This window comes from Paramisgurnus dabryanus, chromosome 11, assembly GCF_030506205.2.
Source record: "Paramisgurnus dabryanus chromosome 11, PD_genome_1.1, whole genome shotgun sequence".
Lineage (NCBI taxonomy): Eukaryota > Metazoa > Chordata > Actinopteri > Cypriniformes > Cobitidae > Paramisgurnus > Paramisgurnus dabryanus.
Window position 1 is genome coordinate 5,202,564 of NC_133347.1, and position 19,672 is coordinate 5,222,235.

General features: G+C 39.7%; 2 protein-coding genes across 4 annotated transcripts in view; both read right to left on the bottom strand.

Moving 5' to 3' along the window:
• Positions 1 to 7,222, bottom strand: part of gcn1 (GCN1 activator of EIF2AK4) — a 41,077-nt gene extending 33,855 nt beyond the window's left edge. The window contains exons 1-22 of the mRNA XM_065248279.1: positions 7,185 to 7,222; positions 6,569 to 6,677; positions 6,416 to 6,479; positions 6,206 to 6,337; positions 6,007 to 6,115; positions 5,773 to 5,871; positions 5,532 to 5,666; positions 5,375 to 5,443; positions 5,182 to 5,290; positions 5,020 to 5,094; positions 4,666 to 4,794; positions 3,485 to 3,535; positions 3,304 to 3,402; positions 3,053 to 3,226; positions 2,814 to 2,966; positions 2,639 to 2,731; positions 2,474 to 2,549; positions 2,148 to 2,307; positions 1,883 to 2,072; positions 1,644 to 1,768; positions 1,145 to 1,323; positions 955 to 1,048 (exon numbers count right to left, since the gene is read on the bottom strand). Coding sequence (XP_065104351.1) covers positions 955 to 1,048; positions 1,145 to 1,323; positions 1,644 to 1,768; positions 1,883 to 2,072; positions 2,148 to 2,307; positions 2,474 to 2,549; positions 2,639 to 2,731; positions 2,814 to 2,966; positions 3,053 to 3,226; positions 3,304 to 3,402; positions 3,485 to 3,535; positions 4,666 to 4,794; positions 5,020 to 5,094; positions 5,182 to 5,290; positions 5,375 to 5,443; positions 5,532 to 5,666; positions 5,773 to 5,871; positions 6,007 to 6,115; positions 6,206 to 6,337; positions 6,416 to 6,479; positions 6,569 to 6,677; positions 7,185 to 7,202 — 2,442 coding nt within the window. The 5' untranslated portion in view covers positions 7,203 to 7,222. The remainder of the gene's footprint in view (positions 1 to 954; positions 1,049 to 1,144; positions 1,324 to 1,643; positions 1,769 to 1,882; positions 2,073 to 2,147; positions 2,308 to 2,473; positions 2,550 to 2,638; positions 2,732 to 2,813; positions 2,967 to 3,052; positions 3,227 to 3,303; positions 3,403 to 3,484; positions 3,536 to 4,665; positions 4,795 to 5,019; positions 5,095 to 5,181; positions 5,291 to 5,374; positions 5,444 to 5,531; positions 5,667 to 5,772; positions 5,872 to 6,006; positions 6,116 to 6,205; positions 6,338 to 6,415; positions 6,480 to 6,568; positions 6,678 to 7,184) is intronic.
• Positions 7,223 to 7,642: 420 nt separating this feature from the next.
• Positions 7,643 to 19,672, bottom strand: part of pxnb (paxillin b) — a 34,754-nt gene continuing 22,724 nt past the window's right edge. The window contains exons 7-14 of one of the 3 annotated variants that reach the window (XM_065248280.2): positions 18,105 to 19,364; positions 17,375 to 17,641; positions 16,804 to 17,211; positions 12,274 to 12,420; positions 11,993 to 12,166; positions 10,947 to 11,028; positions 10,692 to 10,840; positions 7,643 to 10,601 (exon numbers count right to left, since the gene is read on the bottom strand). In XM_065248280.2, the coding sequence (XP_065104352.1) occupies positions 10,335 to 10,601; positions 10,692 to 10,840; positions 10,947 to 11,028; positions 11,993 to 12,166; positions 12,274 to 12,420; positions 16,804 to 17,211; positions 17,375 to 17,641; positions 18,105 to 19,364 (2,754 nt within the window). In that variant the 3' untranslated portion in view covers positions 7,643 to 10,334. Of the gene's footprint in view, positions 10,602 to 10,691; positions 10,841 to 10,946; positions 11,029 to 11,992; positions 12,167 to 12,273; positions 12,421 to 16,803; positions 17,212 to 17,243; positions 17,642 to 18,104; positions 19,365 to 19,672 lie in introns of those variants that run through there. The other 2 variants (XM_065248281.2, XM_073816202.1) reach the window with 2 other exon arrangements.

A 19,672-nucleotide genomic window follows, 5' to 3' on the forward strand; every position in this document is an offset into this window, starting at 1 on the left:
TCTTATTATGATAATGCCGGCCCAGGGTTCCCACACCTTAGTTAACTTCAAATTCAAGGACCTTTCAAGGACTTTCCAGGTCCAATACCCTCAAATTAAAGGACCTAATGTGGGGACACATTTCAAGTGAGAGCAAGGTTACATCGTGTTACGTTTTAAGATACATTTACTTTCGTCACTCTAGGGGTAAGTGCGTCTGAATGTGTATATCAAATTCAACCAATGGTGAAGCTTAACGACAAAGACAGGGTGACGCGGGAGCCAGGAAGTATATCGCTATCTGAAATATAGCCAAAGACGGCATTACAGGGAAGTATTGCAAGGGAGACGCAGCGTCTCGTTCCCTTCTCAGGGAACAACAGTTACATACTTAACCCGAGATGTTTTCATTTGTCAAACACAACTATGCAAAAAAGCATTTTGGTATGAATCAACATTCGCATACAGAAGATATAAGCATTTAAAGCGAACAGTTTAACACATGTGCCTAAAAAGTCTAGAAGTTTTAAGATATTATCCTACACTACACAGGGAATAATATGGATTTTTTTCCAGAAAACTTCTTGCATAAAATAGATTCAAGCACTTTGTATCCATGTATGTATATTTTAAAAAACTTACCAGGGCCTTGAATTTTTCAGCCCTGATTCACAAACCCTGCCGGCCCTTAATATGCATTATCCAACTATGGCACTACCATTTAGTGCAGATATCAGCTCATTTGCATGTTAAAGGACACATCTTAAAAAAAAGTCTTGTGAATGTCCTTTTTAAGGAAAACATTCCAGGACTTTAGTGAACCTTAACAGTTTACAGTTTCAATGCAGCTTCAAAGGACTCCGACATGAACATATTGGATGACATGGAGAGTGAGTAAATTATCAAGATTTTTTAATGAAAGTGAATAAATCCTTTAATCTCATTGATCACAGTAGATGTTGTGTGCTCTCTCACCTCCTGTAGCTCCAGCTCGATGATCTGCTCTTTATAGGAATAAGCCTTATTCTCTCGCTTTATGTTGCCTTTCTTTGTGCTCTCCTGTTGTGCGCTGATAACACAAGAAAGCAACACACGCTAAACACCGGGAGGAGACAGCACATCTGTAAAGTCTCTCCGTCATGCTGTAAGATTTGTGACGCTTTACCTCATTATGATGCTCTTATCATAGAGTTCACCCTCGGGCGTTTGCATGATTGCATATTCCTGACGCGTTACTTGACTCAGCGCTGGATTGGACAAACGCTGGGTCACATGATCCATAACACGTGGAAGTAGTTTAGTGGGGGACAGAACCGACAGAGAGCCAACAGCGTTCTGAACAGCCTAAGAAGAAACAGAGAATATTAAAGGGATAGTTCACCCAAAAATTTTCAATATATCCTCATGATGTTGTTTTAAACCGGTATGAATTTCTTTTTTCTGATGAACACAAACGAAGATATTTTGATGAATGATGATAAGCTGATTGTAACATTGACTCCTACAGTAGGAAAGACAAATACGATGGATACCGTCAACTGTGTGATTATTATCATTTATCAAAATATTTTCTTAATCATTTATCACAATACTTCCATAATATTTGATTCCTACTATGGAAGTCAATAATTACAATCAGCTGTGTGCTACCATGCCAAACGGACCTGATTGTCTGCGTTTGCCTCCAGCAGGCGAGGCAAGATGATATCCAGGTGTTTGTCAATAAAATAAGCAGGATCTATCTTCATTTTGGAGAGGAGATATGGCCACGCCTCAGACCTCACGGTGACTGAGAAAAAAAATCAACACAAAAATATTCAAGAATCTGCAGAGCAAATCTCATCGTAAATGTACATTTCATCCTCATGTGGGTTATGCAATATACAAATAAATGCAGACGGACCAACAGAGGGATGATGGGTAACGATGAGAATATCAAGAGCCAGTTTCTCAGCCTCTGCTGGGTCGCTCCACTGGGTCGCTACAGAGCAGATCGCGCTCAGGGCATCCAGTAAAGACCGCGGTGCCACATACGAGCGTCCGATCTCAGTCAGCTCACCAGTTTCGGTCTGAAGAACATCTAACGGCAGAATCTGTCAAAAAAAGAGGCAAGAATCAAAACACGATCAATTAAGTAAAATCAATATTCTTTCGTCTTCGAGGTCTACCTTGTGTTTGTTGATGACCACACGCAGTTCTCCCAGAAGGCCGTGGGCCAGGCTGGAGCCGCCCAGTGAGGAGAGGAGTTTCTTTACGGTCTGTTGAGCACGTTTTCGTACACGCCAAAGACGCGACAAAAGCGCTGTCACTGTGGCCTGATGATACATTCTGAGGAGAACATTAAAATGATTTTTATTAGGGCTGTCAAAAGATTTTGAACAGGTGTTCCTAATAATCCTTTAGGTGAATGTATGTGTGCGTGTATATACAAGTATGCATGCACACATGTATCAGACGCGATTAATTGTTTTGCAGCTTTATACTGTTGACTCACTGAGCTTTGCTGTTGTTGAGTCTCTGTGGCTGATCCAGGAACAGTCTCTCACACAGCAGCAGGATCGTGCAGAGAGCTGTGGGCCAAGTAACACAGCACAGATTTTATTTAACATCACATATACTGTAACCAGCACAGAGGTTCAAAGATCGTGTCATGGCGTACCTTCTTCGCTAGCCTGTGATAGAAACTTCTCGGTGGTTAAGAGAGGTTTCTTCTCATCCAGAATCAGAGTCCAAAAGGACGCCAGCTTTGCTTCTAAACACAAGAGACACCGTGAACGAGATCATCAGCGTGAGATACAGGAGGAGATAAGTGACAAAGTCGTGTAAACACTCACCAGGCACAGAGTCGAGCACAGAGAGACGAGAAAGGAGCACGGCGGCAGCCACGGCCTCTGAGAGCAGTGCATGCTGGGTACTCTGAGCGGAAGCTTTCTCCACAGTTTGTATAAGGAGGGGGAGAAACTCAACAGCCTGACTGAGTGTGTCACCTACAGAGATGACAGATCAACGCGGTAAGAAAACAGTAGCAGTCGGGTATTTTTAGACAGCATAAGTGGAAATTGATCTGACTGACCTTTGAAAGCACCAATCATGGCCTGCAGGTACGCATGGCGTACGGCAGATGTGGACGTTTTGAGCGTGAAAGCTTTTTTAAACCATTCTTTTAGTTCAGATGGGACGTCCACAGTCAAACGAGCCGTCCACTGAGACAATACAGACACTGCGTGCACCAGTGTGCCCTCGTGAACTACAGAAGAGAGAAATAGGTGTCAATTAGACATCAACATCAATCCAAATGGCCTTCTAAGGAGAACTGCTTCCCACCTTCCTGCTGCAGGTATGGTATGAACATCACAGTCACGCTACAGCTCAAAGACTGAGAGGATGAACCGGAAACAGCGTGATGACTGCAACTTCTGATTCCTAATACAAACACACACAGACAGCCACTGTGACTTAAAGTACTCAGACAATAAAGACAGGCAAGATAAGATAGGACGTTCACCTGAGAGAACGCTCATCTTCTGGCCAACAACTGTGAGCTTTCCTTCTGAACCTGTGACACAAAATCATAACTTTATAAAAATTATTTTATGAATAGCAACGCACCCTGGGCTGACAGGATTTGCTTCAGCAACTTTCAATAAGTTTCGGCCACAACAGCATAACAAATTAACGGTATAACACTTGACTTGACGTGAAATATTTCTTTGGCAATAATTCACGCTTGGCAATGTTCTGCTCTGACCCCCAACCCCTACATACATATAAAACTTAAAGGAATATTCCATTTTCTTAAAAGAAAAATCCAGATAATTTACTCACCACCATGTCATCCAAAATGTTGATGTCTTTCTATGTTCAGTCGAGAAGAAATTATGTTTTTTGAGGAAAACATTGCAGGATTTTTCTCATTTTAATGGACTTTAATAGAGCCCAACATTTAACACTTAACTCAACACTTAACAGTTTTTTTCAACGGAGTTTCAAAGGACTCTAAATGATCCCAAACGAGGCATAAGGGTCTTATCTAGCAAAACGATTAAAAATAACAAATATACACTTTTAAAGCACAACTTCTCGTTTAAATCCGGTGGTGATGTGCCAACGTGACCCCACGCAATACGTCATGACGTCACAGAGGACGAACGAGAAACTCCGCCCCAGTGTTTACAAGTGTTGAGAACGAGGACCGTTCCTACGTTGTTGTATGTCAACTGATACAAATTAATGTCTTTGTGTCAGTTTATTGTTTACAATGGTCCGCAAATGTGCGTTTTATATATGTAACACGTGACCTCCCTACGTCACTACGCATTTACGTTAGGTCACGCTGGACCGGATTTAGATGAGAAGTTGTGCTTTAAAAGTGTATATTTGTTATTTTTATTGTCGTTTTGCTAGATAAGACCCTTATGCCTCGTTTGGGATCGTTTAGAGTCCTTTGAAACTCCGTTGAAAAAACTGTTAAGTGTTGAGTTAAGTATTAAATGTTGGGCTCTATTAAAGTCCATTAAAATGAGAAAAATCCTGCAATGTTTTCCTCAAAAAACATAATTTTTTCTCGACTATACAAAGAAGACATCAACATTTTGGATGACATGGTGGTGAGTAAATTATCTGGATTTTTCTTTTAAGAAAATGGAATATTCCTTTAAGTTTTATATGTTTTATATATTCAGTTACCTCCAAGGATGCTGAAGAGATGTTTGACCAAATCTTGGACTGCGCTGGCATCACTGCACTGCTTAGCCAGATTCTCCAGAGCTTCAACAGATTTCTCCATCAGCTCTTGATTGTTTGCTTTCAGCTGACCTGAAAGGCACAAATACAGTAATATGGTTTCTAAACACATTTCCGATATACATGACAGCTTCCCATTACATAGCCATTAAACGTGTGTCAAGGCGCTTCTTCTTTTCTAAGCGCGTTACTGTGATAGACATGTTGTCCATATCGTCCAGCCAAAACACCTTATTACACCTGCACACAGCACCTCAAAACACACAACGGCGCGAACCAAGAATGATGTGAACTCACTAGCAATGCCCTTCCCGATGTCCAGCGAGTACTGACTGAGATCAAGAGTGAGAGACGCCAACATGGAGGAAATTGCTGAAGACAAATATGACAAAAAATTAGATGGGTTAAACAGTGATAAGTTAAACAGGATTTCAAAGAGTGAAAGCGTGCGACACTGACTCTGCATGGAGTTCTCAGGACTGCGCAGAAGAGCTTTCTGTAATGTAGGCAGCAGATGCTCCTTAAACTCCGAATGAGACACATGACGCAGAATCGAATTACTCTTCTCCTAAAACAGAAAAACATGTTTTATTATCTCTCAACATACAAAATTTTTTTGTATTCAACACAGGAAATCCGAAAAGCTTCTCACCAGGATGTGCTGAAGCGGTCTGGTCTTGCTCATGAGAACAGTCTTCATGTACAGATCCAACAATGCCGCCTACAAGAGCAGGAACATCAGTCAGTGTAAACACAACAGACAAGTTCATTAGACCAATCCAACATCCTCCAGGAGTTTGGTTCATCACCTTGTGTTTGTTGATGGTGTTGATGTCTTTCTGCGCCGTGCAGAAATCCACACACAAGGCCAAGAGAGGCAGAGAGACGCAGTTTTGATCCAAACTAAGCAAACTGCTCATGTATTGATCCACCAGGCCAGGTGTCTTCACAAAAAGAGAGAGACTTGATTTTGAACCAAAAATAAATTGCAGTGCAAACTTTACAATAAGATTATAGAGAAAGATATATTTGAGGCAAATTCTGATGTACCTCTTTCCATAGTTTGTAAAAGCGTTTAACGATCGACTTGAGAGCATTCTTTGAAGCACCACCCACTGCCTCTGCAAGCAGCAAACTCTGAACTTCAACCTGATTGGAGGAAACAAATATTGCTTACAAATATGTGAATATATTATTTTTAAGCTGCATATGGGTGTGATTTTAGAAGAAAGTGATGAGGCACACAATACAAATAAAATAAACCAATTGATAAAGATGACATGCCAGTTTTTTCCAGCTGGAACCTTCTCTTCTGTCTGGGGTGGGAAAGACAGTCCGAACTATCAAACAGGTCCAGGGAAGGGCGCAGCAGGCCCCTGATGCTGTGCTCTTTCTGCAGATATGTTAAACATACGATGTTGTATCCGTTCAGAGCTCTGGTCAGTTAACATCTGAGAACTGGATGACCGTTAGCATTACTCACCCAGGCATTACCCCCCGACTGACCACCCCACAACTCAGCAGGCCAGGTGGAAGGTTGGTTGCTATGGCATCAGGCTGCGACTGGACCAGTACCTCGATGACCGAGAGCAAAGCTCGTCGGGACGCAGCATCCCTGAGGAGATAAATTAAATCCACATTTATCCAAAGTACAGACTGAGATGGACAGAAGATGCAAACTGCTGTTACTCACCTGTATCTATGCAGGGTGAGATAGAAGAGTTTGCACAAGCCTTTAATGGCCGGCTCAGGAAGATCTAAAACAATAAAAATGTGTCATTTAAAAACAGGACATCAAATGGACACAAAACACAATGATATAGCCTAACTTTGTTGTTCAATTCACCTTTTCCTTTAACACATTCCTTCAATTCTTTAAGAACTTCTTTGCGCTCTTTAACGCTGGATGTCGTGACTTTCACAGCAAACCTCTTCAGTGTGTCTGAAACCTGCCCCTTAAAAAAAGAGAGAGAACCATCAGATTGTAATATCATACACATACACCATGATACTGAATGACAGTACTATTTACATGGCTTACTTAAAGTACTCTGCTTATAAGCCACATTGCTACGAAACACGTCCGAAAAATAAGTAATGAATGTGATGGCACGTTTCTATACTTTATTTATTGGTGACTGCAGTGAATGTGTTAAGTGAAACAACATAAGTGGGTTGCGCACACAAAATAACCCGGACCACACGCGGATCAAACAACGGCACAACCATAACAAACGATTTATTGTGATATTTTTCACATAATTAATCCGTTTGCCACTATTACTGCACATTATTAACACATTTACGCATTAACACACACAGGGCGCCTTTAAATGAGAATGAATGTCAAGCGCGTGCACACTACACGCTACCGCCTTTGAAAAATATTTTAAAGTTGAAGAGATACTGAGGAAAAGTTTGTGTTTAAATGTTTATACGCCAATCAACCAACGCACACTAACCTGCGTGTCCGCCGCCATCTTGCCGGCCTCGATCTGAAAAGAGCCAATGACGTCACTTCCGGGTCCTTACCGCCCGCAGTCACATGTTTCCCTTGAGCGCCTGAAGAGGGCGCGTGCTCTCTGTTAGGATGCGGTCACACGCTTTATTTTATAGACATAATTGTCTTGATTCGATGTAGATAATAAGTTTGCTATTTTACCTCAATGTTTATTTTAATGTAATACTATAAGGCGTCCGCGTGTCATTTATTAGATGTATATTTTTATTAAGTAACACGTCATGTTACTTTTCTCATCGATTGGTCTAAATGGACCAATCGCTGTCGTTTGCGATTACTGTATAATAATTCATTTTTATTTTACATACCATACAATTCCCCTATTGTCAGTCAGATAGGTAAAGCCATTGACAATGACATTGTCCGAAGTAAAAAAAAAAACACATCCAGAATAAAATATTCAGTGCGTAAAAACAGATTTATTTCGATATATCGCCATGAATTGAAACAGTAACCAAGACTCACAGAACAACATGTGATAGTGTTACAGAAAAAAAAAATTAAAATATGCAAAGCCGTTTCACATTGGGTAAATTGTGTTGTATATGTATCAAGTAAAAGCGAAATAATTATTCATGAACAGAAATAGAGAAAAAAGTTTTATATATATTTTTTATGATAAAACATCTCAAGATAAACTATAAGGCAAAACAATCAACCAGTGTAAATGTGTGATTAAAACAGATGAAGATTTAATACGTCCCCATGTTCCACTGAATTTCTTTTGGCACAAAGCATTTGGGAGCGAGGACAGATTATTACAGTCATCCAAGAAAACATATTCAAAGTGAATTTATTAAAACAAATGAAAAAAAAATTATACTCTACTTTCAAAGTAGTGTTCTCAAAACAGCAGATGAGAAAAAAAAATACATTTACAGGGTCTCTGGCACATTGGATCATAGAAAAGCTTTCATATAATAAACACTTGCTGGTGAAAAGATCATATGGATTATATTTGTTTAATACAGCGAGTAAATCCCATTTGCATTACAGATCATATCTTCAAAACTCTTGATCTGAAATGACTTATTCCAGTGACAACACGTTTTTTTTTTATAAACAGGAGAAAGTCTGCACCTGCAATTCAACCTTCTGCAACAACATAGCAAGTTTTCAAAACTCGCCCTTTTAAATGACAGACACTTAAGACTTTCATGCAAAATAGATTACTAAGAGAAAAAAAATATTAGTATACTATAGTAAATAATAATACAGCAGTTCCAATATTGTCTCAGAGAATGCAAAACCAATCCTTTACTGTATTTAAGGGCTGAAAATTGCACAATATTGTCACAGCTATGAAGATAATCAATATCACATCAATGAATTGGAGAGTTACACTGTAAACCCAGAATAGTTCAATTTACTTAAAAAAAAATAATAATACTTGAAAAAGCATAATCAAAATACTAAAATCATGGATATTCCTTAAAACATGTACTGGTAAATTTTAGTTCATTTCACATGAATGTTTTCGTTTAATATATGCACTGCAAAAAATGATTTTCAAGAAAAAAATCTTAGTATTTTTGTCTTGTTTTCAGTAAAAATATCTAAAAATTCTTAAATTAAGATGCTTTTTCTTGATGAGCAAAACGACCCAAGAAAATAAGTCTAGTTTTTATACCAAAAATATCAAATCTAAGCGATTTTGTGCATAAAACAAGCAAAAAAAAAAAAAATTTAAACTGCCAATGGGGTAAGCAAAAAAAATCTTGAACATTTTTCTTAAACACTAAATTCAAGAAAAATTTGCAGATTTGTTTTGCTTGTTTTATGCACAAAATCACTTACATTGTATATTTTTGGTCTAAATACCAGACTTATTTTCTTAGGCCATTTTGCTCATCAAGAAAAAGCATCTTAATTTAAGAATTTTTAGATATTTTTACTGAAAACTAAGATTTTTTCTTGATATTATTTTGCAGTGTTATATGCTTAAAAGTTAAATGAACAAAATAATTTGTCCAAAACTCAAAATATTAAGTGATGTTTACATGATTTTTTTAAGTAAAGACAATATCTGGGTTAACCGTGTACTTATCAGTGGTTATTTTGAGAAGAACTGGCTTAAACATAAAAATGTCAAAATACAGTAATTTGCAACATTACAGTTGGCTGGTTAAGGGAGTTTCGGGTTAAATAAAGTGAAACTTTACTGACAGCATCTTTGAAGTACTGCCTATAATTTAACTCATCTCTCAGTTTTGTAATTTTTGATTCTGTATGGCAGGGCCATTACTTATAACATGCACAATCTCTTTGATACTGACACACTTACCTCATACTTCATGTTTAAATGTTTTATTTATTCTTTCAAAATAATGTGATTGTACGCATTTGCCATCCATAATGCTCCAAGTTATACCAGAATATTCCTTTAATAAAATATAATTTTGACCTGTTTGACGAACAGTACAGAAATATTGAGAGCTACATGGTTCCAGATGGCAGCTGTAAGTCAGCTTGTCATTTGAAGTTACTGTACATATATCAGATTTCAAACAGAGAGAGACTGCATGTTGACTGCACAGGAGTCAACACGAGCTTTACGATGAAGAATTTTACTAACACTGACTAGAAATTTCATGTTATTGTATGCAAATCTAAACTTTTGGTATACTTTGTGTCATTTGTAATACAAAACAAGGCACACAAGAGCCCATAAGGTTTACTGCCTTTATAGAATTATGTTTTTTCTTTTGGGTTTTGGGAGAAATATGACACGGATATTTCTCTGTGAAATTCAATATAAGGTCCAGTTTCAGTCTATATTATTTCACTGATTGTGTTCTCCACACATCTCTCATCATCCTCACTTTTTATCTCTCCACTAACCAGTCAGTTTCTCTCCAGCTCAACCAGTGAGCAATACTCATTTTCACAGACTTACTGAAAATCTCTACCTGATCATTTCTCGAATACCTTTCAAAAACAACCTGACCAGCAAAGCCACCTGCAAATGCCAAGAGTCAGACACCCGTTCAACCTGAACACCACACATATACAGACTCAAACAATACAACATACACACTGTGCTTTCTAAAGCACCACACACACAAACAAACACACACACATATTTGTGATTCTAGCTGAAGAGCTTGATGAAGCAGCCCTGGCAGTAGGGTTTGTCGTTCTGCTCTTTGAAGGTTCCCTTGTTCAGCTGCTTCAGGCAGAAGGCACAGACGAAATGCTCGGGGTGAAACTTCTTGCCCATAGCTGTGATGCAGCGACCGGTGATGGGTTTCTGACAGCCGGAACACAGCGATCCACGGCGGGCGTGATAATGCACCTCACAGTATGGCTGCCCGTCGTGCTCGAAGAAACTGCCGTTTATGAAAGGTGTGAAACACTCCTGTAACACACAAACAGATACACAAATCAAATTACACAATACTGATGTGTTATCAGGGTCAGTAAACAAAGCAAAACACGACAGGCTTACCCTGCACACAAAACACTCTGGATGCCAGAGGCAGCTGAGGGCAGAGATGTAGTTCTCCAGTATCGCACGAGCACAACCGCCACATTTAGGAGCAAAGAGATCGAAGTAATCTTTACGGCAGTACGCCTTACCATCCTTCTCGTGAAACCCTGGAAAAACAACTCACGATTTACTTACAGATCAGCACAAACGAACTTCCTAAGTGAGGCCTGGATTGTTTGAAAGTACAAGTTTAAAAAAAACTTATCATCTCACCTTCAGGGCCGAAGAAAGCTCCACACTGAGCACAGAAGAAGTGTTCAGGGTGCCACGTTCGGTCTAACGCCGTCACCACTTTCTGTAGGAGACATGAGACAAACAAAATTAAGCATTTTTGGGGTTGGAAACAGCATCAGCTCTAATGAAATTGTCTGTTGCAGGCTGGAAATTACTAGAAAACGTGGCTAAAAAAGCCAGGAGAACGCCAACTGTGGGCGCTTGCCAGCGCTTTGGTTGGTAAGATACTTTCATTTGGTTTACCAGTCATTGTACAATGTTGTGGTATTTGTCCCGCCCCAATCCACTGTGATTGGACAGCTGTGTGAAGTGACATTGACAAGCTGAGCGTTTTACCAAAGTTTAAACTTTTTTTGGGCGCTCAAAAATGCTGAGTGCCCGAACAAAACCTGCCATCTGCTGCCGTGTCTGAAATCGTGACAATTCCATTGGAAACAATAGAAAATATACGCCGGCATAAAAATCTTTGTGTGCATGCCCCCTTACACAGAGCCAAAGAAAAAATGTAAAAAAAAAACCACACCATAATACTTAAAGTACAACATACATTATGTTGTGGCTTTGTTCACCAGGTAACTTTAAATGCATAATTGTAAGCATAGGCGCAGATTTGTTTTTCTGCTGGTGGGTACTCGGCACAACATCACGCAGTGCTTAGGTTGCTTAGCAACGGCAGATGCTACGGGAGCGCCAAAGTGCTTTGGTAAGAAGAAGTAAAGCGATGTGGTCACGTTTTGTGAAGCTCCCCTTATACAGCTTATTCACATTCATAGCACTCATGAGATCCACCGATCAAAGCGTTTTGGATTAAAAGGAATTGAGCATATCTGATGTTTTTCCATGAGTGCTCTGGCATTTCGGTGGGTGCTCGAGCCCAGGAGCACCCACAGGATCAGCACACATGATTGTAATTGTCTTACTGTAAGAGATCTATGCATTTAAAAAAAGCAAAAGCTTAAGCGCTACATGAACCAGGAACATTTCTTCAATGAGTATCAACTGTGTTTTTATTTGTTTGTGCTCACATCCAGTATGGGTCCATTACAGTAGAAGCAGCGTGGAGAGAATAAATGATGGTAATCTCTCTCACAGTACGGCTGTCCTTCGCGCTCAAAGAAGTTTCTGGAACCGATCTCCTCCTGACAGTGTGTGCACACAAAATGCTCTGGGTGCCATGTGCGTCCCATAGCTGTAACCACCTGTATGGACAAAATAAATGAAATTAATTTAATAATTGTGCCTGAACAAAATAATAGACTCCCAATGCTCTGCTGCACTCCCCAGTATTGCTCTCTAGCTCCCTCACCTGGCCCACAATGGGTTTGCAGCAGGCGCCACACACTCCCTTAGCAACTGTCTGCACCCCCAGCTTATGAAGGTCAGACTGCAAACTGCCCAGCATGTTGTCCAGTTTATTGACCTGTGTGTGTGGAGCCTTCCCCTGGGCCATGATCTACAGAGAGAGGAGAAAAATAACCAGAGAAAAAAAAAGAGTCTTACAGACAAAACCTGAGCACAATCCCTACTGAAAAATCCAGCTAAGACCAGCATAAGCCAGTCTGGCAAAGCTGGTCATGCTCGTGGGTCAGCTGGTCTTCCAGCCTAGACCAGCTTAAAAAGTGACCAAAACACAGCTAGACCAGCTTGCTTTACCAGCAAAACCAGCTAAAACCAAGCTGGGAGACCAACTAAAACCAGCTCACCAGCTTATGCTGGTCTTAGCTGGATTTTTCAGTGGAAATGACAAATAAACAAAGATGCACACGCACAATTAAACACAAGCAACTCCGAAAACCTTCCTATTTAGAAATGTCAGTCATTGAAACCCCCCAAAATCAAAGTGTAATGTGGTTTTAAAAGGTCAGTGGCAAGTTCTAGCCCTTCTTTGGTCAAGCTAATATAATGCAATGCTAATACGGCTACTATGGTGGCCATTCGTGCCAGTTCCGCCGGAAACGTCCCGAACATGTTTTTGGGTTCGTTCTCTGGACAACGGCATACGTCATCAAGGTTTAATATTTCGGGTTCAATTTCAGAAAAGCAACCGTTACATTTCAAGGTAAGAATGAAACTACAATGATTGTATGTCTTAAAAGAAATTAAATCTTAATTTTCTAATGTATTTTAAATAGGGCTGTGTTGAAAAAATCTTTTTTTCATGTTTATTTCTAAAGACCGATCCTTAACTCAGAGAATCGATTTAATAATTAATAACTTAAACTTGCCGCGTCATTGAATTCACGCATGCGCGCGAGGTGGAAGGACATTAAAACAACGAACATAGCAGTCAGTAACGTTAAGCAAGCGGTTGTTTTGAAAACTCTAGAAATGCTCAAAGCTGCGATCTATATGTAAAATAATCCACTCATAACAAATATATGAGTTATTTGTGTTATTTTTACAGAGGTGTAAAGAGTAGCTGAAAGCCATACTTGAGTAAAAGTACAAATTCCTTACTGTAAAAATTACTCCACTACAAGTTACAAGTCACCAACTTAAATACGACTTGAGTAAAAGTATTAAAGTAACCCAATTTAAAAGTACTCAAGTATTTTTACTCGTACTGAATGTTGGCTCAAAGATGCACTAGTCCTCAACACAAAGAGACATTGTAGGTCTGGGCAGTGAAAACTAAGAAAGTTTATTTATGAGGTTTTATTTCCTAATATAGAAAAGAAATCAAACACCTCAAAATTTTGACCTGGCAGAACAAACACAGATTAAACATAGTCATAGTCTTCTTTTGACTAAAATTTTATTTAGTTTTAGTCATATTTTTGTCATCTGAATTGATTTAGTTTTTTGTCTAATTTTATTCATCTAAATGCCATAAGATTTTAGTCTAGAAATCTAAATTACATTTAATTTAAACCCATTTAATTTTAGTCTAGTGTCATTGTGTACTTGAATGTGCCATGCTGAAAAATATATAGCCTAACTTTGTGATATAAATATATGGTAACAATTTACAGTGGGGTTCATTGGTTAATATTAGTTAGCTACATTGGTTAACATGAACTGATAATGAGCTGCACTTATACAGCATTTATTCATCTTTGTTAATATTAATTTCAACAATTACTTATACTTTATTAAAATCTTGTTAACATTAGTTAATGCACTCTGAACTAACATGAACAAACAATTAAAGCTTACATTTTTATTAACTAACATTAACAAAGATGAATAAATGATGTAACAAATGTATTGCTCATGGTTTGTTCAAGTTGGTTAATACATTAACTACTGTTAACTAATGAACCTTGTTGTAAAGTGTTACCAAATATTCTTATATAGGCCTATCCTAAAAAAGATATAATTTTTATATTTAGAAAATTTCAGTAAACTAAAATTACACCAACAGAAATATGATAATGCATATTAAAAACGTGAAGTTGTTCATTTGAAAGATTAATTGAAAACACATGTAGTACGTAACACCATCTCACATTAAGTGCACTACATTTCTTACGTCATGCATCCCTCTTACAGTAAATACATTACAGCATACTTGATTAAATGTGAGGACAGTAAAATTGTACACTTATTATCAATCTTATAATGTACTTACGTTACCCGGGCAATCAGTACAGGACCTCGCTGGTTTATTTTGGCTTATATAGTAAGTTATATCAAGTTATGTACCAGCTCAGGTTAGCTGATAAGGTAGCATCAGAGTATATAAACATTTGTGATTGCCTTTGAGTTGCGGGATGACCCTCCTGCAATCGCGCATCACTTTTGTTTTGATTGTAGCATCACATGTTTAAAAAATGGTCCCTTGACTGAAGCAAATGTGAAATGCATCCATATGTTTGCTCTTTATCTCTTCTCTCAGACCAGACGCGAACTTTTCTCTACAGTTTATGACATACGCAGCACGCAGATGTCCCGCTACGGTGGCTCAATGCAAGCCATTCAGCGTTTGACATCAAAGTACCGCGAGACCAGACTTCTCCATATGCATTTGATTCGCTCTCGCAGTACTTTGATTTCATACGGTTGCTCTGCGCAGAGCCAAATGAAGTCCCTCAGTTGTGTGTGTGCGTGTAACCTCGCGACCACAGATTCTATCCATCATCACCCTCTGACACTTTCGTCTCGTTTTTATTTGACAAATAAACAATGTAGCGTGTAACGTTAAGTGTCATTTCAAATGTAGTGGAGTAAAGAGTACAAATACCCAATCAAAAATGTAGTTGAGTAGAGAGTAAAAGTTGCCTATATTTTTGATACTCAGTACAAGTACAAAGTAGCCCAAAAAATACTTAAGTACAGTAACGAAGTACATTTACTTGAGTACTTTACACCTCTGTATTTTTATAATAAGCGCCAGTAAATCCACCGCAGGTCTCCAGCGAAACTCTCTCTGTCCCTCCCTCTGTGCTCATGCAGCCGGTCTCTGACGGGCAGAGGTTTCTTGAGGCGCGCGCAACGGGACACCAAATAAAGAGTTCTTCTTACACATAATGCTTATAGTTGTAAAGTTTTCTGAACTTTAAGCAAGCTAAGACAAAACTTGCATTTATATCAGTGACACGTGCGCTGCTGGAGCATTAGTTTGACGCCTAATTCGCTTATAGTACAAACATCTTTGATCAGAAAGACGAGAAAGAGACGCAAATGTTAAGGTCTAATAGAAAGTAAAGAGCATCAAGACCTTAAAACAGACTTCATCACATTATAGCACCCGTCATAATATATATATCTAGAGCTCCGACTCTCATATACAGGTATTTATCCTGTCTGTAGGTTTGTGCATATATTTATACCTGTTCATTTTACATACTGCCTATTTTTTTATGTAATGTATGCATAAATACAAAATACAATGCATACTATAGCTTCAATAGTCTACAAAATTAATAACTCAATTAAAAACAAGATTCTGTCTATCAAGACTTGTTGTTATCCTCTGGGCATTTTCACTTTAACATTATTTACTTTAAATTGTCCATATTTTAAAACTGTGGTGAGCAGTTAAAAGCTAGAGTGAGTGGCAAATAACTGCACATTTTTATAATCCAAAAACAATATAAACTGAAAAACATGTATATTATGAAATATACAGTTACCATGAAATAAAATGACTCATTCTGTGGAATAGATTTTTGGTCATCCCCCCTATCTTGCACCATTTCGGGCTTTTTTTTAAAACACTTATCTAAATCTCGAAGATGGGATCAGATCGGATCGAATCGAATCGAACAATGATAATCGATTCAAGATCTTGAGAATCGGAATCGAATCGATTCTTGAAATTTGAATCGAAACCCAGCCCTAATTTTAAAAGAAATGTGATGACGTATGCGGTCGAGCAACGCGACTTCCGGAGAACGAACCCGAAAACATGTTCAGGACGTGTCCGGCGGAACTGGCACGAATAGCCACTCTAACAGCTACACTGTAAAAACTTAGCACATCATTGTGGAATGCTTTAAAATTTTTGTTGCACGTGAGTGAAAAACTACTGTGCATGTTGAATGTCTTTTCCACCCTTTTAAATGTTTTATCAAATACATCATTATAGCCCATGGTTAGTGCGGCAACATATAGCACCTGTGTGCTCATGACAACGCGAGTTCAATTCTCATCTTTGAGGTCCTCCACCCAACACTTTCCTGTCTACTCTTCACTATGCTGTCTAAATAAAGGCACAAAAGCCCTCTCCCCAAAAAAAGCATAAAAAGTACATGTTTTGAGGCAATACTACAAAGAGCCGTTTTAAACACTCTTTCAGGTTAGTAAATATTGAATATGGCGTACAAAATTTGTATATTTTTAGAACATACACGACACAAAGACAGACACACATCCAAAAACAGCTCGCCTGCACCTGCATTGGAGGGAAGTGAGGATTGTATTCCGTCTGACAACCCACTGACACCAACACTTTGGGCGGGGCCACGGGGACAGGTGCAGAGACAGGTTTAGGTAGGGGTGCAGAAATGGGCTTTGGCGTGGGAGCTTGAACTTTAAAAGGTGCAGGGGTTGGGGGACTAGGTGGAATAAGAGGGGGGCGAGGGGGAGGTGAGGGCTCTCTTGGAGGTGGAGAAGGGGCAGGAGGTGGGGGAGGAGGCAAAGGGGCAGGAACTGGGGGAGGAGGCAAAGGGGCAGGAACTGCTTTGATCAAAGGGGGACGTTTGGGTTCCTCAACAGGGGGAGGGAGACGAGGGGCCGGGGGCGATTGGGGAGGTGGGATCACCTTTCTTTGGGGAAGAGGAGAATCAGGAGGTATGATTATCTAGAGAAAGACAGATCAGATATATGAAGAAAAAGATATGGAAGGAAGCAATGAAGAAAAAATAAAGTGATCACAGAAAAAGTTGAATTAAAGATTGAATGGAAACAGAATTATTATTTATATATGTATACATTTGCAGAGATCAAGGTTCCTTCCCATCTACCTTATCGATCTCTCTGTTGTGGTCTTCCCTTGAGCGTTTAGGGTTGGACATCACAATGACACCTTCTGTTAGCCAATCATCTGACTGTTGCTTTTTTATGCGCTCTTTGCGGCCAATTCCCAGCTTGCCTTGCAGTTCCTCAATGAGCCGGTCCTGGGAGTTGCTCTTATTGAAAATAATAGGGCCCATCTTCCTACGTATGAGGCCATCCCGGTACATAGGGTGGACGTTGGGTGTCTCCTTTGTGCGTCTAATAACTGATTTAAGCTGGGACAGCAGAACAAACCCATTGTGATGCCACATATTTCAAGAACAGGTTGAGCATTGCCTAAAAGCAACCCATCAAGAACTACCAGAGATCTACAGAAGCATTAATATGCAGTCTTGGTGCAGAACTAGTTAAAACGTGATTGTTTCATCATAGATGTGCAACTCATAGTTCAGGTTATCAAGGTCCAATGGTGCACAAAAACACAATAGTATTATTGGTTACCATGCACACACAGTAACACTGAAGTTCAGGTCTTTCCGATTCTCCTACAGTTAGAATCCACAAAAATAGTTATACTAAAGCTAAATTGAGTGCCGTGTTAGGAACCATTACGTTATTAACTCCACCACGCAACTTACTACATGCTTTATTCACATGCGGTGAATCAAAACACTGCAAGCCTTTTAGATCAACACCAACTGCTTCATATATTAACAAGCATTGCAGTTCCATTCGTACATGTCCAGAGGCTGAGATCCTGTCCATTGTGCCAACCGGATGCGCCATTGAAAGATCCATCTGAGCATCTGGGGTTCCAGGGCAAGACGATGGAGTAAGAGAGTCATCCATCCAACTTGCTTCAGTCATGGGCGTCATGGAGCCATCTGGTCCGTCATATACCATCTTCAACTCCATGTCAGCCCAGTCCAGATCACTCCTGCAGTCCGACTGATCCTCCAGCAGACCGTCCCCTAACTCACTCTCAGTGTTTGTGTCAGGAAGAATATCACTGCGATCTACTGCAACTATCGTCTCCTCGTATATCTCTGGTTGCGAGGTAAGCTGTGGACCTGCAGAGACTGTGATTGGAGACTCCACCACCTCAGACTTGCTGAAGCTCATTGCTAGAAGTTTATCCAAAGCATCATCAAGGGATGGTTCAAAATTGGCTGATTCTAGCATAGTGGGTGTAAGGGGGTTTTGAGACACAGTGGGCTGGTCTGATGATGGCTTTGGGCTGGGAGACTTGGAGATTGTGGGAGATGAGCATGTGGGAAGGAAGGGAGAGGGGGAAGTAGCTTTGGAGAAGAAAAGAGGTGATAAAGTTGGTGATTCTGATACTCTTGAAAAAGGAGAAGCTGCAGATCTTGGAATAGATGGAACCGGGCTTGACATTGAAGTATTTCGCTCAACGTTGGATAAATACTGATCTACAGGTCCTGGTCTCACCAAAGGACTAAATCTTTCAGGAGATTTGCTGATGGCTGGAGACCTTGTTGGACTAGGAGATTTATTCATAGCAGAATAGGACTTCAGTACACAATTTGTCAGTTTCCCAGAGGAGTTCCCCTCTTTGACAGGGCAAGGTTCATGTCCTCCAGATACAGTAAAAGGCACATTAGTAGTTGTCGGGGTTACAGTCTGGGACAGGACCACTAGAGACTCCACCTGGGAGGTGAGAAGTGAAGCAGAACCATCAATGATAGAATCTAGGTCTAGATCAGATACAGGATAAAAACGTGGACTGGATGTTGCAGATCTAAAAGAAGGGGATGGCTTTGGGAACCCAGAGGACAGTGAAGGTGCAGTCCTTGATTCACCAGATTCTTCCTCAATGTGCAGTTCAAAGTTAACAGAAGGGGAACACCGGCTTGGTTCTGGTGGGTGGATAGGGGTCAATGGTTTTGATACTGCTGACACAGGAGGTGGATGGATTTCGGCAATGGTTGTGGCTTGATCAAACAGTGGCTCAGAGTTCAGGGAACCCAAAGAGCTTGGCTGGAGGATATAAAGAGGGTATAGGAGAAGAAAGAGGAGAAAAGATGAAATTGGCAGGTTAGGGAAGGCAGAAAGTTAGAAATTATTAAGAAAAAGCTTTAATGAGATGCATAATACAGCTGTCAGGATGAATAAACATTTTGGATAAAGAGCTGAAAAAATGAGATGAAATTGAATTGATGTCAGTGATAAACAGGCAGAAGCTTCACTTATAAACAAACATATCAGATGAAGACCAGTTAAATTGTTGAGCAGTATGTCCTGAAAATAGATCACCCAAACAACATAGTTTAGCACACATTCCCAGA